This window comes from Sinocyclocheilus rhinocerous, unplaced genomic scaffold (assembly GCF_001515625.1).
Source record: "Sinocyclocheilus rhinocerous isolate Xijiao unplaced genomic scaffold, SAMN03320098_v1.1 scaffold2596, whole genome shotgun sequence".
NCBI classification, from domain to species: domain Eukaryota; kingdom Metazoa; phylum Chordata; class Actinopteri; order Cypriniformes; family Cyprinidae; genus Sinocyclocheilus; species Sinocyclocheilus rhinocerous.
In genome coordinates, this window is record NW_015623452.1 from 414933 (window position 1) to 430600 (window position 15668).

General features: G+C 38.4%; 1 protein-coding gene across 2 annotated transcripts in view; it reads right to left on the reverse strand.

Moving 5' to 3' along the window:
* The window catches only part of LOC107743188 (protein TANC1-like), a 44002-nt gene that overhangs the window by 19267 nt on the left and 9067 nt on the right, over positions 1–15668 (reverse strand). For both annotated transcript variants that reach the window (XM_016556434.1, XM_016556361.1), the window contains exons 5-10: positions 12929–13054; positions 12145–12429; positions 11755–11888; positions 9080–9311; positions 7124–7290; positions 2593–3200 (exon numbers count right to left, since the gene is read on the reverse strand). In XM_016556434.1, the coding sequence (XP_016411920.1) occupies positions 2593–3200; positions 7124–7290; positions 9080–9311; positions 11755–11888; positions 12145–12429; positions 12929–13054 (1552 nt within the window). The remainder of the gene's footprint in view (positions 1–2592; positions 3201–7123; positions 7291–9079; positions 9312–11754; positions 11889–12144; positions 12430–12928; positions 13055–15668) is intronic.

Sequence of the window (15668 nt, forward strand, 5' to 3'; positions counted from 1 at the left end):
GTGTGTGTGTGTGTGTGTGTGTGTGTACCTACTTAACCATGTTTTGGGGACAAATTTGTACCCAAAAGTGAGCAAAACCTGACAAAATCGGCAAAAACCAAAAAAAAAATTTGTGGATGTCCTCATTTGTAAAACTGTTATAAAAATCAAGTAAACAAATTTTTTTTTACTTTTGAAATTGTAAAAATGCAGAAAGTTTTCTTTGAGGGGTAGGGGTGGGTTTAGGTTAAAAAGTGTATAACTATCTGTATATAAACAATAGAAGTCTATGTAATGTCCCCATTTAGATAGCTAAGTAAACGTGTGTGTGTGTGTGTGTGTGTGTCTGTGTGTGTGTGTGTAAAATAGTATATCAGTCTGGCGAGTAAACAAAAAAATGTACTAGCCAATGGCGATTATATTGCCAAGGTGTGCGTAGAGGGTTGCCTTCCTAGGTTTCCTATTACAGTCTGTACACAAATTTTTATGTAAAGAACACAGGTTGGTTTTGCCAGTTTTTATCTGGCTGAGTAAAAGGATAAAACGTTGGGTGAAAACTGGGGTAAATATCGGCAGTGAGGCACAAAACTGACCTTGAATGCCGTTCACTTAATAGCCACTGGTGTCATTAATAACAAAGGTTTTCAAATTCTTACATGTAGTATCTTTAAGCACAAACCTCTCTCCACAGCTGATTCTAAAGATTGCATTAGTCAATTCACTTGCTAGTTTTATAACATCGCTATTTACTTGCAAAAATCTTCCAAGTAAGGAATAATTGACGACGGTCCATTGAATTCATAGAAAATAATGCACATCCAAGGTAGTGATGTGGGCGGAGTGGCCGTCACACCTCAGGTGTGCATTATTTTCTAAGAATTCAATGGACCGAAGTCAATTATTCCGCTTATACTACGATTACCACACCTCAAAACATAGATCAGATGATATATTTCAAAGCATTTGTCCAGTTTTTGTACTTAAAACGCTATTGTGAGTAGGATTAATTTCTCCCAACGTAGAATCTCATCCAAACGTATGTAGAATCTCATCCAACGCTTCCATTGCTAATTCCAAAACATCATTTTAGTAACATCATTCCTAGTAACGGAGGCTTGAGCCGTTGATAGCAGCACAATAGAAACTAACAGCGATGTAATTGATTAGCTAAAGGCATGCCATACGAAACAGACACCTGCCATTTTTAAAAAGCCCTATAAACACACAGTTTAAATGTACACAAAGTAACTCCACGAGCATAGAAAATAGCAACAAGATGGGCTGATGCCAAAGTCCAGGCACGTCTCTGTCCTCAATCCACCAGTTGTTTACGTTTTTGAATTCCGTGCTTAGGGTAGGGACACACCAAACCGACGCCAAAGAACTAGCGCTGAGGAAAGCCAACGGTGCCATTGCCTTGCATTGGCTGTGTTGGGGCAAAAAAAGTTGCACTAGAACACACTAGACAGACTACAGCCAATGGCCAACTAGCATATACGCTCTGAACTTGCGGGAGACAACAGAACTCTGCCAGGTGGTAGTAGTCTGTATTCGGCATTCAAATAGGGAAACTGGAAGAGCAAGAACAGTGGATATACAAAGCAAGCAGGCACCAGTGGCGGCCTTTCCTGGATCATGTTGATTAGCTGGTCTTTGACATCTTGATTCCATAAAGCCATGGTATTATTATAATAATCCTCTGGTCAAATGAGGTGACAAGAATGACAAGTGTCTGTGCATTTCTTTATTCCGTCTTTGGTTTGCTTTTGTCAGTTCTGTTTTTTCTTGTGCACTCATTTGCTAAGCTGAATAGCCAATCAGAGTTCTCTTTTTTGCCGACAGACTCCGCCGGCTATTCGACATCCAGAATCGGCTGAAAAACAGCGACTAGAGCCAATGGTGTGGAATACACCAAAAAAAAACTAAAGCTGACAGACGCTCAAAAACCACCCGACATTGCCCAACGGCCAACCGTCAGCTTGGTGTGTCCCAGGCTCTAAATGACGTTGCTGTCAGCCAGTTTATGTGACTTCAAAGTTTCTACTGCCTGTGAAAATGCAACCAGGAAAATTGCCCTAAGGAAAAAATGGTTGCTAGTTCTTGTAACGGAGTTCCTATAACTACCCAGTGTGAAAGCCCCTAATTTCTTTCTTCTGCTGAATACAAAAGCTGACATTTGAAAGAATGTGAGTAACCAAACAGTTGCTGGTCCCCAATGACTTCCATAGTATGGAAAAGACGACTGTGGGAGTCTGCTATGGAAGAATACTATGGAAATGATGACAACATTTTCATTTTTGGGTGAACTATGCCTTTAAGTTTGGCCAAGCTAGTTAAGACCTTCAGGAACACTTGATAGTTACAAACAGGTACGTTGTAGCAGAGTTGCAACTGAACTCTGCAGAAAGGTAGATTTCCAGAAAAAGGAGTGGGCACTCCTACTGGAGATCTACCTCATTTCTATGCACTTTCTGGAAACTGGCAATGTGAAAATGGCAATGCGCTACAACTACTGTGAACACCTTAGCAACTTCATCCTTGCCTTAACAAGCACCAACAACACCAAACTGAACGACTCTTATTTGTGTCAGACAAAATGTCATCACTGCTTACCTTGGGTCGCAGAGGAAGTCAGTGCTCTCGCCATCCGCCCTCCATACAAGCCACTCCCTAAAGGAGGGGTGGCAGAACATGCGTGTTCTGTCTCGACGGCCAATCAGAAAGCATGAAAGAGCGTCCATGCGCTGTTGGAAGTCCTCCCATTCCAGCTCTCCTCTCATGGACCCGGCGTTTAGTGCCCGGAAGAGCTGTTCATCCGTCAGAGGGTGCAAAGATGCCAGAGCCACATTTAGCAGTGGCAATACTCGTTCAAATGCTGAGGCCGATGGGAATTTCATGTTGCACTGCAGCAGGTAGAGCTCAGACAGAGACACGGGTATAACCTTATAGCTGGAGCTTTTAATGACCAGGTGACCCTTCTCAAACAGGTCAAGGGTTAATTTTAAATAAAGATATGAGCCTTGGCTGCGGGCGACCAGGTGGGCGCTGAGTTTAGAGATGTTTGCCGGTTCGGCTTTGCCATTGATGGCAATGTTGCTGAGGATATCAGGGCTGTGGTCTATACGGTGCTGGATGTAGGAGGTGAGGTCAGAGGTTATATCCTTGTTGTCATGGAAATCATCCATAGAGATGATGGGAAAGGGAAGGAGACTGGTGACCTCCTGTGATGATCAACAAAAAAGCCAATGCAAAGAGTTATAAAAAATAACATACAACAACTTCTTAAAAAGGTACTCTTTGTATTTATGTTGATATGTTCATATGATTTTGAGAAACCTTTAAGAAAATGTAAAAACCTTTAAAAGAAAAAACAACAACTTTAAAATATACACTACTGATTTTTACATTTTGAAAGAAGCCTCTTATACTTAAATTATGCTTTTATCATATCAAAAATAAACAGTAATAACAGTAACAGTAATATTTCCAAATATTATTACAATTTAAATCAACTTTTCTATTTGAATATATTTTAAAGTGTCATTTATTACTGTGATGGCAGAGCTGTTTTTCAGCAGTCATTACTCCAGTCTTCAGGGTCACATGATTGTTCAGAAATCATTTGAATATGCTGATATGGAGTAGGGCTGCAACAAACGGTTATTTTGACAATCGATTAATCTAATGATTACTAGACCGATTAATCGACTAATCATCGATTATTTCGCTGATTAATCAGTAGACATTTATTGATTATTCAGCTTTTGCAAATTTTTTTAAATATTGAGTTATACATATTCTAACAAATAAATTAAGGTAATCACTTTTCACGCTTTTGAAAGTCATATTATGTAATTACAGTTATACAATTAATTTATACACATAAATAAATATATTTGGCACACAAAATGAGATGGCAGAGAAACTCTCTTATTCACCATTTAATTAGCTATATGAAAAAGTAGCTGAATGACACATCATTCTGCCTAAAATATATTTTTGTAAGTCATATGGATAAGAAACAAAATAAAGGTTAAGTGATAAGACGTTTTTATTTTCGGATAAACTAATATTCACAACATAATCTCTCTTAAAATACCTTATAGGGTTATGATAATCAAAACAGTCCTGAGCTAGATCAAGCTTTGATCTCTGCAAACCAAACTATAACTTTAATGAAATATTTTTGATATGATAAAAATATGATAAAATATTTTATCATTTGCTAGCTCCACACTAGAGAGCTGTTTTATAACAGAAAATCAAGTTGTAATTCTAACTGAAAGCAACACTGACTCTGTTTTTTTATGTTGAATAATACTGTAAAGCTGTTTGATTTAAGGCTACCTATTGCATAAAGTACTATATAAATAAACGTGACGTGACTGGACTTTACTGGAGTACTGAACTGCAGAGCTCGTGCAAACATCCACATCGCTGTAATCAGATGCATTTTAAACTGCTGCTTTCTCACCGCTGTCAGTTTTTGATGCGTTTATTTTGTTATTGAGAGGAAAGCGCGCAGTATATATTGACATATTCATCCAAACGCCGCTCAGCAGCCTCAGGTTTGGCTGCATTTGCTCTGAAGCACTGCCGCTGCATATTCTTCTCTTGATTTGCATCAGGAGAGCTGAATTACAGTCTTGCACTACAGTTCCACACTGGTCAAACCGCGTTATTGCAGGCTCTTACATTAGGTCATATGAGATCAAACGACTACTCGACAACAAAAATATTTGTCGACAATTTTTTATTGTCGACGTTGTCGATAATGTCGACTAATCATTTCAGCCCTAATATGGAGCTCAAGAAACATTTCTTAATATTATCAATATTAATTTTTTTTTTGCTGCAGCATGGTTTCCACAAAAATATTAAGCAGCAAAAACAGGAATACATTTCATTTTAAAATATATCAAATTAGAAAATGGTTTTTCTAAACTTTAATAATATTTCACAATAGGGGCTTTCGCACCGCATAGTTCTAGGAACTTAGTTCTAGGAACTAGCCAGCAGGGTGGTTCCTAGAGAACCAATTTCTCCCTCGGGCCGTTTTCCTGGTTGCATTCGCACCGGCAGCAGGAACTTTGAATCATCCGACAGCGACGTCTTTAGCCTGTGTTATACTTTCCGCATGAGCAATCCGGACGCGTACACGGACAGCGCAGATGCGGACTACATGTATTTATACTACCGAAAGCCTACCCTGATGGTCCGCTCCACGGGTGTGTTCCATACATGCGCAGTAGATCGACTTGAACAGTAAACAAACATGTGAACAAACAATTGCCCAGAGTTATTGCACATCTGGCTGTCTTTATATTGTTTTATCGACGGATTGTACAGGTTCGAGTAGCAACGGGCTTCTTCACACAGCATGTGCTCTACGCATACCATAGCAGACCCTAGCGGACTCGCGCATGCGGAAAGTATAACACAGGCTTTAATGCGCGGCATACGTCAACAACCGGTGAATGGAGAATGCCATGTTTGGAGCTATTTTTGTTGTGTGTTTTGGGTTTTGTGATAATGGAGATGGAATGTAAATGCACAATTTACGTGACTGAAAGAGCAAAAAGTTGGGCTAAGAGACGAAATCTCCTATGACAACTTGCAGTGTTACATATCGAGGCTGAGAAAAGAATACAACACTGCAGACAACAGGTAAATGCCATTATCGCTGTTTTTCATGTTCATGGAGTAAATATTTTTACATGGCTTTTTAAAAATGCCGGGTAGCCGGTGTTTCGTATGAGTTTGGCCAATCAGTGTACACTTACGTCACTGGTAGTTCCTATAGAACTGTTTTAGACCCTACTCTGAAGTAGGAGCTAATTTAGTTCCTTCAAACAGAGTTCCTAGAACTAAAACCGTTCCTAGTTCCTGTGGTGCGAACATGCCAAAAAGCGGGTACTTCCGCCAATAGTTCTAGGAACTATGAAAGGTTCCTCCGGTGCGAAAGCCCCTAATATTACTATTTTCATTGTATTTTTGATCAAATAAATACAGCCTTGGTGAGCTTCTTTCAAAAACATTTAGAAAATCTCAATTATTCCAAACCTTTGATCGGTACTGTATTTTTCAAGGTTTTGTTTTAAATATAAACATCACAAATTGTTAATTTACATTTTTGGGGAGTCACACCACATGACATTTTACAATCTCAACTAACCTTCCCATGTGATAAAAAGGTCAAATTATCTGATATGTCTAAAAAGGCTTGACACACAGTCATGGGGGTCTGCAGGGGTCCTCCCTATGACATCATGTTGGTTGCACCACATGACTTTGATCAATAAATTACAAAACAACAAAACTACACAAAATGGTCATTTTTTGAAAATGCCTGCATAATTCAGATACTGGTAATACTGCTTTCTGCCTTCTGCAATGAAAAGACATTTAGGCAATTAAATATGAAAAAAGGCTGGGTTTTTAAAGGGATGAAACGTCACTGGCTGTTCTGCACAACAGCACAAGAGTAACGACCACCAGCCTTCCCAAAGAACTCCTATTTTTTGAATAATTATAGTTCCTTTCAGATTACAGTTTTGTGCTGTAACCACTGACAACAGGCTGCCCTTGATGACTGCAAGAGGGAAAATTAATGAATACTACAAGGACCACAAAAGTCTGTTCATTTTTATCTTACTGCACATCCTCATCATCATCTGTATGCGAATCACGACAAATGTTTTCCAATCAAAACAACTGCAGGAATAATGTTGTAGAATAAACACCGGAAGCCTGGTTGTGTGGGTTGTCTGGCACTTTTAGGTCACTGCTCCGATAAGTTGTAAGAGAGAGAAAGAGACAGTGTACGTGTGTGAAAAGTGTATAGGGACACGCGTAGCATCTGTGCCTTATCCCCTCTTATATAAGCTTGGTTCCTGCAGGCCGGAGTCCAGCTCTGATCAGACATGGATTACACACACCCACCCTACAACACTAGCCACTGACCAGCATCCAAAACTCTCCACCACAACCATTCTGAAAGCTCAAATCACAAAAGGCACATCAGGACACTGAGCATTTTAAACCTTCTCAGTAGCCTTACCTCGTATTTAAACCAGCAAAAAAAAAAAAAAAAGTCCAGTCAAATGAAGGGTTCAGCCTATGCAAAAAAAAAAAAAACACTTACCACTAGGTTGACCCTGACGGTCACAATCAGTTTAAGCCAAATAGGAAATTTAGAGATGATTTTGGTGATGAAAGATGCAATGGTGTCTCCATAGTCTGGTTTGTGGAACTCTGCCTCATTAAGACCGTCCACTAGGATGATGTAATCTTCTTCTAGAATCTTCCGCTCTGCACAACACAACACAACAGAAACACCATGGTTAGACGAACTAGAAGTCAAATGCGGGCCCTGAGTTTGTTAAGAGTTGGGCATTACGTGGGTGTGCTCAGGTTTTTCTTTTGTAAAGTTAACAGGAACAATGTGTACTGCTGAATTTGTGTACTAGGTGATTGTAGAACACCCAGCACAATAAAAACCTGCATGTTGCTTTCTTTCACCATATGATGAGTAGGAAAAAGTGGCGGCAGTCTGTAGTCTCTTCTCATAGTTTTTGAGTACTTGCCATTTGACAAATAGCTGCAACCTTCAGAATACAATTTGTTGAAGGAATAATTCACATAAAAATGAAAAATATTTCACATTTGGAGCTCAGCAGCACCTATCCATATTCACTTTCATTGTATAGAGTAAATTAAACTTTCTACCTAACATCTGCTTTTGAGTTCCACAGAAGAAAGTAAATCAGGTTTGGAACAACATGAGGGTGAATAAATGATGGCGCAATATTAATATTGGGGTGAATTATTCCTTTGAAGTCGCAAACGTAATTACTTCCACAGTGTGGTGCTTTCTGAAGTGAAATAAGATCTTTGACAAGAAAAATAAATGTAGGGGCAGGACCTGATTTTATTGATCAACAATTAATTGGATCATGAAATGAGGGCATTCAATACCAGAATAGAGGAAAACCTGAATGCAATTCGGCATTCAATTCAGAGGATTGAAATACAGCCAATACCTACTTTTTGAGAAGCTTTTTTTTTACTGTAACATGGATGCTGAAGGTCACTGTTACTATTGAAAGCATCTCCACATATACTAAAGTAATATTTATTTTTCAAATCTATCATTACTTGTTAATATTGCCGCAATAAAAAAAAATCTATTACACCCAGGCCATTAATCAGAATTAAATTACTATATTAAATATTGGTATAATTAAAGTAATGCTGCATTAACTACAACAGAAGCTTAAAACAATGCTTAATTAGCTCTTTGGCTATAAATTAATATTAAAATCAACTAATAGCTAGCGCAGCCTACTTTGACAACAGCCTCAAAACCACATTTTGACCAAAGATTACATTAACTCCTTTTTGGAAGAAAACACCTGACAAGTGACATTGAGTTTATCACAGTGAAAAATGTAACTGCTTATCTTGTATGTCTAAAGTTTTTCTCTAATTTTCACACATGGAATATTCACCACAATAAGCTACCAAATCAAAACATGACAAAAAAATAGCACACGGTGAAAGGTGCAGTTTAATGAGACTGAGACTGACTCATCTTGTATGATCTGCAATATATAAGAAAGCAACAGCTAAATAAACCCATTGTCATAAAGACAAAATGTATTAGTTTTAATACAAAATCATGCATGTATTATGATCAGAAATATTTGCACCCTTGTTTTTAAGTACATAGGAATTAATGTTAATTTTACCCAACATTATTAAAATAAAGGCTGTTTTCTCTACTTTTCTCGATTGTCTCTCTAATCTGATGTTACAAACCAGGAACACTGATTTTCTATCAAGAGTTCAGAGTGACAGTTCTATGTCTTCATTTCCATACTCAAAATTTGCTCTAGCCTCATTCTCTAAAATTCCTGTTAAGTCCTTCATCTGTCGTTCCTTGTGATCCAAGCCGTTTCTGAGGACCATCTGTTCACATCCGTACTGGGCCAAATTAAATGAGGCAAGAGCACTCTTCTCCCCCCATTACCCCCGAGTAAACATATTTAGTTTTTATGTGATGGTGTGATTAATGACAGTAGCATGCGATGCGTCTCACCTTTGCGTAGAAGTGTGAGGGGCTCCAGGACTCCCTTACGGAAGGCGGCAGCAGGGTCCTGGACGCAGGAGCGTAAGCTGAGCAGGCTCTGCAGGTGCGTCTCTCTGAGCAAGAGCTCTCGATAAGCATTGAGGCGAGGAGCTCTGCACAGTAAAGCGGACACACTGTGCACAAACTCTGGGACCAGGCATGTGTATGTGTTATCAGCCTGACAATAGTGATAGGCCACCACCTACAACAGAAGAAACAGATAGGAAAACATTGAAAGTGGGAGATTTGGACAGGTCCAAAACAAAAAGAAAAGAGCTGTTCAAAGGGATTGTTCACCCGGAAATGTCATTGTTTACTACTCTTTTGGGTTCTATGGAATTAAATGGAGAAAAAATATCCTGACAGCTATGGGATGTGTTTCCTAAAAGCACTGTAAACCTAAGTAGATAGATAAGATTGACAACAAGGCCTTTATTATCTACTTTTGCTTACAATGCTTTGGGAAACACATCATGTGTGGTCAAGGCTCCAAGGTGACAAAAAAATATCATAAAGTACCATAAAAATGGTCCATGTGACTTGTGTGCTTTATTATGAAGTCATTTGATGGCTTTGATGAGGAACAGACTGAAATTGATATTCACTGAAAATCTAGACATCTTTATGGTGCATTCATGAAGGTAGTAGAAATGGCTGTTTTATGAATGAATCACTCTTTTGAATCAAATCTTTTATTCATTTGTTGATCCATTTAACAACAATAATCTGAATGATTTCTTAATGAATCTGAATGATCCAATTGCAGCAGAGGGGAAGATTATCAGTGAACAATTAATTAAATTTCAGTCTGTTTTCACATTAATCATTTAACTTCAGAAGACTTGGAATATAAAAATATCATATGGATGACTTTTATAATAAATAATCCCTCTTCCTAACCTTCTTTCCTCACCAAGATTAAATAAACGTCATTAATGCGTCAATGTGGGCAGTCATGTGTTGAAATCGTTATCTTTGCAGAAGGTACAAGAGTCTATTTTGGAGCTTAGTTTAAATGCTCTTCCACTGGGGAGGAGATTTTAGGTTCTGAAAATTACTGCACTGTAGGTTTTCAAAGCACATGGAGCTCTTTTATCTTTTATCTTGATCAAGGAGAATCTGATTCCTCATGATATAACCCCTTTAAGATTTGTTTGAATATCATGAGTCCCAAATCGTTCTGAAATGCCGGAGAATCCAAGCTTCTGAACAGAAGTGAGAATGAAATCGTGGCCTGAAACGGCTTTCTACTGACAGATGGCTGATTAAAAAGACGTGACTAGAAGACTCAACAGAGAAGGTTCAGGTCCAGATGTAAACGGAAAACATGCACACATACTGGCACACAGAGCAAAGTGTTGAATATGCATGTGGCATGCAGTTTGCCTCTGTCATGGAATGACACATCGAAAACATCGCACAAAACATCATGTGTATTTATAAATAAACATGAGAGCTGCTCTGTGGAATCTCTTTATTTTGCTGTAAACAATTTTGAAGAGCTTCCATTTTTAAAATCACCCAATCAAAAAAATTTCATTAAAAAAGGATCTATTGTCTGGAAGTGGGCGTTATTAAAGTTCATGTGTTTTGGATGCGTGTCACGAAGCCCATTGAAATAAATAATAATTATATATGTAATATAATTAGAACATTATTCACATCACTAAGGGAAGCAATTAATTAAAGTTCAGATCAAATCTAACCAGCGACTACAGTGGCCATACCAATCTGCTTCAGAGATAGGAATCTCTTTATTGATTTAATATTCTTTTTCCACTGAATGAAATGCCAGTTAGTATTACTTGACTATCAACTGTTATTTACCCAAACAAATAAATAATGCATAGCACACTCACAAAAGTTTCAAGATTTTTTCTGAAGGTTTTGGAAAGTCTTTTATGCTCACCAAGGCTACATGTTTATTATTTTTAAAAATGCAGTAAAACAGTAATGTTGTGAAATATTATTACAATTTAAAATGTATGTTTTTCTATGTTAATATATTACGCATTAATAGAATTTATTCCTTATTTTAAAGTTGAATTTTCAGCAGCCATTACTCCAGTCTTCAGTGTCACATGATCCTCCAAAAATCATCATGATAAGCTAATTTGCTATTTCCTAATTTCCTGTTATTGTCTAATGTTGAAAACAGTTGTTACTTAATATTTTTGCTAAAAATAAATCACACATTTTCTTCAGGATTCTTTGATAAATGGAAAAGAACACCATTTATTTGAAATATAAATCTTTCGTAACATTATGCATGTCTTTACTGTCACTTTTGATCAGTTTAATGCATCATTTCTGAATAAAAGAACTAATATATACACGTCTTACTGACTTGAAACAGTAGCATTGTAGCAAGTCATTTAACTTCAGTAATGGCATTCAGGGAAGAAAATTGCTGTGAAAAATGTAAATAACACAAACTACAGATATTCCTAGATGTAGACAATATCAGATTTCTTAGAGGAAGGTTGAGTTTGTCCGAAAAAAACACTGCAATTTGCTCTTTATTATTCACAGAAGTTGTATGAGAAATATACACTTTGACACAGACAAGTATGTCTGTGAAACACAGACTAACCTGACCTCCTCAGTGAAACCTAATCCTGTCCGAATGGGCGTAAAGTGTGTACCTTGCTAGCCAGGCGTTTGACTGCCCCCTCTCTGTGCCGGTGTGTGTCTGGGGTCGGGGGGCAGCTGTTGCTGTGAAGGGGACTCTGTGAGGGGGGGTTCAGCTGATTGGTTTGATGAGCATCAGCCCCTCGATCTACAACACAAACACACACAATTCCTCTATTATTTTACATAAATTCAATGAATATAGGTATTGCAGCAGGTCTTAAAATCTGAGGTACTAACACATCTCAGTTTAAGTTTACATATTCAACAAAAGCCTTGAGTCTATGTGATCCAGCACATCTTCAAATTTCTACTTTTGAGTTTAAATTTTTTCACATAGTTCTGCAATGACATGAGGGTGAGTAAACACAAAATGTTAAACTATTCCTAAAGGGACATCTTACTCTGTGGTGTAGCTTCAGGGCTGTTGGAAGCAATCTGTCTCATTCGTCCACCATGACAGCTGAGAGCCACCAGCCGTGAGATCACTGCCGTCTTTCCGAAACCGACATTACCTATGATGACAGCCCCTCTACCCTCACCGTCATCTCCTCCCCCCGTAAGCACCTCCTCCAGCCGCTGAAACAGCCAATCACGACCCACAAACACTGCATCCATAGAGACGCTGGGCACCTCAAACAGCAGGGGTTTGAGCATGATGTCCACTGGTTTGTAGGGCGTGAGACGACCTGCAGGATTCAAACAAAACAGGTGTTAAAGGGATAGTTCACCCAAAAAAGAAAATTACGCCCATGATTTACGCCTGGAGCTGTGTGGAATACTTTTTATGACAGATTTATGCACTTAATTTTGCTTCAAAATCTTGACCACTATTCACTGCCATTATAAAGCTTGGAAGAGCCAGAACATATTTTAATATAACTCTGATTGTATTCGTCTTAACGAAGAAAGTCATACACACCTACATTAGGATGACTTGAGGGTGAGTAAATCATGGGGTAACTCAAACAGGCAAATCAATGCAGGACATATTTTAAATCATAATGCCTTGAATTGCTTGGATTGAAAACATAAAATGAAGCCCAAACACCCTATTTTTTCTTTATAAATGTCCCTTATATACGAGGTTAGATGCTGCTTCATGAAGTCTTCTCAGGGTAAATGTATTAATAAAAGTTACTGTAGTGTTTGCATTTAATTTGGCAAGTTGTAGAGGTTAGTCAGCACCTTTAGTTTCTTGACTGCGACCCCCTGTATGAGCTCCATGCCACTGTAAACGCATGGAGGAGCGCTGGGGAGCGTTCCTCTGCTCATCCAGATACCGTAGCTCCTCCAGTTTAGTACTGCTAGTGGCTGCAGGGAGAAAGACAGAATGAGAGAAAGAGAGTCATTTAGGGTTGTGTTTGGCTCACAGACAGCGGAGAGATTACATGCCACCTCTGTGATCTCTGTGAAGAACAAACACAATCTGCTGCTGTGTGTGGAGGAACACGTGTACCCAACACCCTCACCCACCCCAATATATTCACACACAGGCAGAGTTTAGAGATGGAAAAACACACAAAATAAGTATATGAGAGAGTGAGGGAAGCTGTTCTACTTATTACTTCCTCTAGGCAAGGAAAAAAAGACAAATTAAAAGAAAAAGGAAAGCATCCATTACATAAAAATATGACTTAATATACTTGTCCAATGACAACCAGCAAGGAAAAGGTTTAATATTCAGAATATTTGGATTCAGAAAATCAATTTGGACTTGTACACCCAGTCACTAGGGCGGTACCATATTGGTACTAATATATATATTTTGAGTACTAACATATACCTCTAAAGTACCAATATGCACCCTTTTGGGTGTACCTTTTAAAAGGTTACCACCCCAGTTGTACCTTTTTTTCTGAGAGTGTATTAACCAATCATAATTCTTCTATTTATTAATTCAATCCATCAATGGCTCATTTCATTCATCTTTTTCATTGCCCACCACAGTACACCCCTCCCATTCCCCTCATCCCCGTACAATCTCCTATCCTGTCCCATAATCTAATCTGCTTGAAACCCATAATCTCTGCAGACGGGCATAAACACAGGGATGATGATTGTCATTTGTCACGTTGCATTCGTTTGTGAAGGGACTCAAATGTGAAATCATGATCCAGCCCTTTGAAGCTGCACAGTTATAAATACATTAGCTTCCTTTTTCACCGCTCTGTAGGACAAAGATCACCACAGACAGGCACTTGGCGAGACATTTTGCTTTGTTGGAGTCATTCTGTATATCTGACAGCAATTTCCCTATTTAGCTTTACAGCAAGAGGAAATCAAAGCCACCCGCTTGCAGAGCTTTCCACAAGCCACAGGAGGAGAGGCAGCCAGGCGATATAGTGCACGGAGCTTTTCCCTTCCAGCAGCTGCAAACCTTTATACTAGCTAGCTTGAAGGCGCAAATATACCATTCAAAAATTTTAGGTCAGTAAGGTTTTTCTTCAAAGAAATAACACTTTTATTTAGCAAGAATTACATTAATTGCATTAAACTGATCAAAAGTTACATTGTCACAAAAAAAACTATTTCCAAAAAATGCTGTTCATTGATCTTTATATTCATCAAAGAATCCTGAAAAAAATGGGTGCCACTTTACAATAAGTTTGTATTAGTTAACGTTAGTCAATGCATTAGTTAACATGAACTAACAACGAACAATGCATATGTTCAGCATTACCTAATCATTGTTAAATGTTAACTTATGCATATACTAATGTGTTAGTTAATGCATTAGTTATCATGAACTAACAATGAACAAAGCCACTGTTCAGGATTACTTCTTTTTTTCTTTTCTTTTTTTTTATGTTAACTTACACATATACTAATGCATTTCTTCACATTAACAGCTTAATTAGTTAACGTTGGTTAATGTATTAGTTAACATGAACTAACAATGAACCATGCCTGTAAATAGCTTTATTTAATGTTTTGTAATGCTAATTTATACTACACATATATACAGGAGCATATTAGAATATCGTGAAAGTTCTTTCTCTTGTTCTTTGAAACCACAATAATGGGGAAGACTGCTGACTTGGCAATTATCCAGAAGACAATCATTGACACCCTCCACAAAGACGGTAAGTCACAGAAGGGATGATTACAGCTTACAGCTCATGAAAGTCAAAAATTCAGCATCTCAAAATATTAGAATATTTACATATGAGTTTCATTAAATGACCATCCCTACAGTATAAATTCTGGGTATCTCTTGTTCTTTGAAACCACAATAATGGGGAAGACTGCTGACTTGGCAATTATCCAGAAGACAATCATTGACACCCTCCACAAAGACGGTAAGTCACAGAAGGTCATTACTGAAAGGCGTGGCTGTTCACAGATTGCTGTATCAAAGCATATTACATGTAAAGTTGACTGGAAGGAAGAAATTGGGTAGGGAAAGGTGCACAAGCAACAGGGATGACCGCAAGCTTGAGAGTACGTACAAGCAAAGCCGATTCAAACACTTGGGAGAGCTTCACAAGGAGTGGACCATCAAGATTTTGGAGCACTTTATCTGCTGACAAGCTTTATGGAGATGCTGATTTCCTTTTCCAGCAGGACTTTAGCACCTGCCCACAATGCCAAAACCACTTCCAAGTGGTTTGTTGACCATGATATTACTGTGCTTGATTGGCCAACCAACATGCCTGACCTGAACCCCATATCTTCACAAGGAGTGGACTGAAGCTGGAGTCAGTGCATCAAGAGTCACCATGCTCAGACGTCTTCAGGAAAAGGTCTACCAAGCCACTTTTGAAACAGAACCAACGTCAGAAGCATCTTACCTGGGCTAAGGAGAAAAAGAACTGGACTGTTGCTCAGTGGTCCAAAGTACTCTTTTCAGATTAAAGTAAATTTTGCATTTCATTTGGAAATCAAGGTCCCAGAGTCTGGAGGAAGAGTGGGAGGCACAGAATCC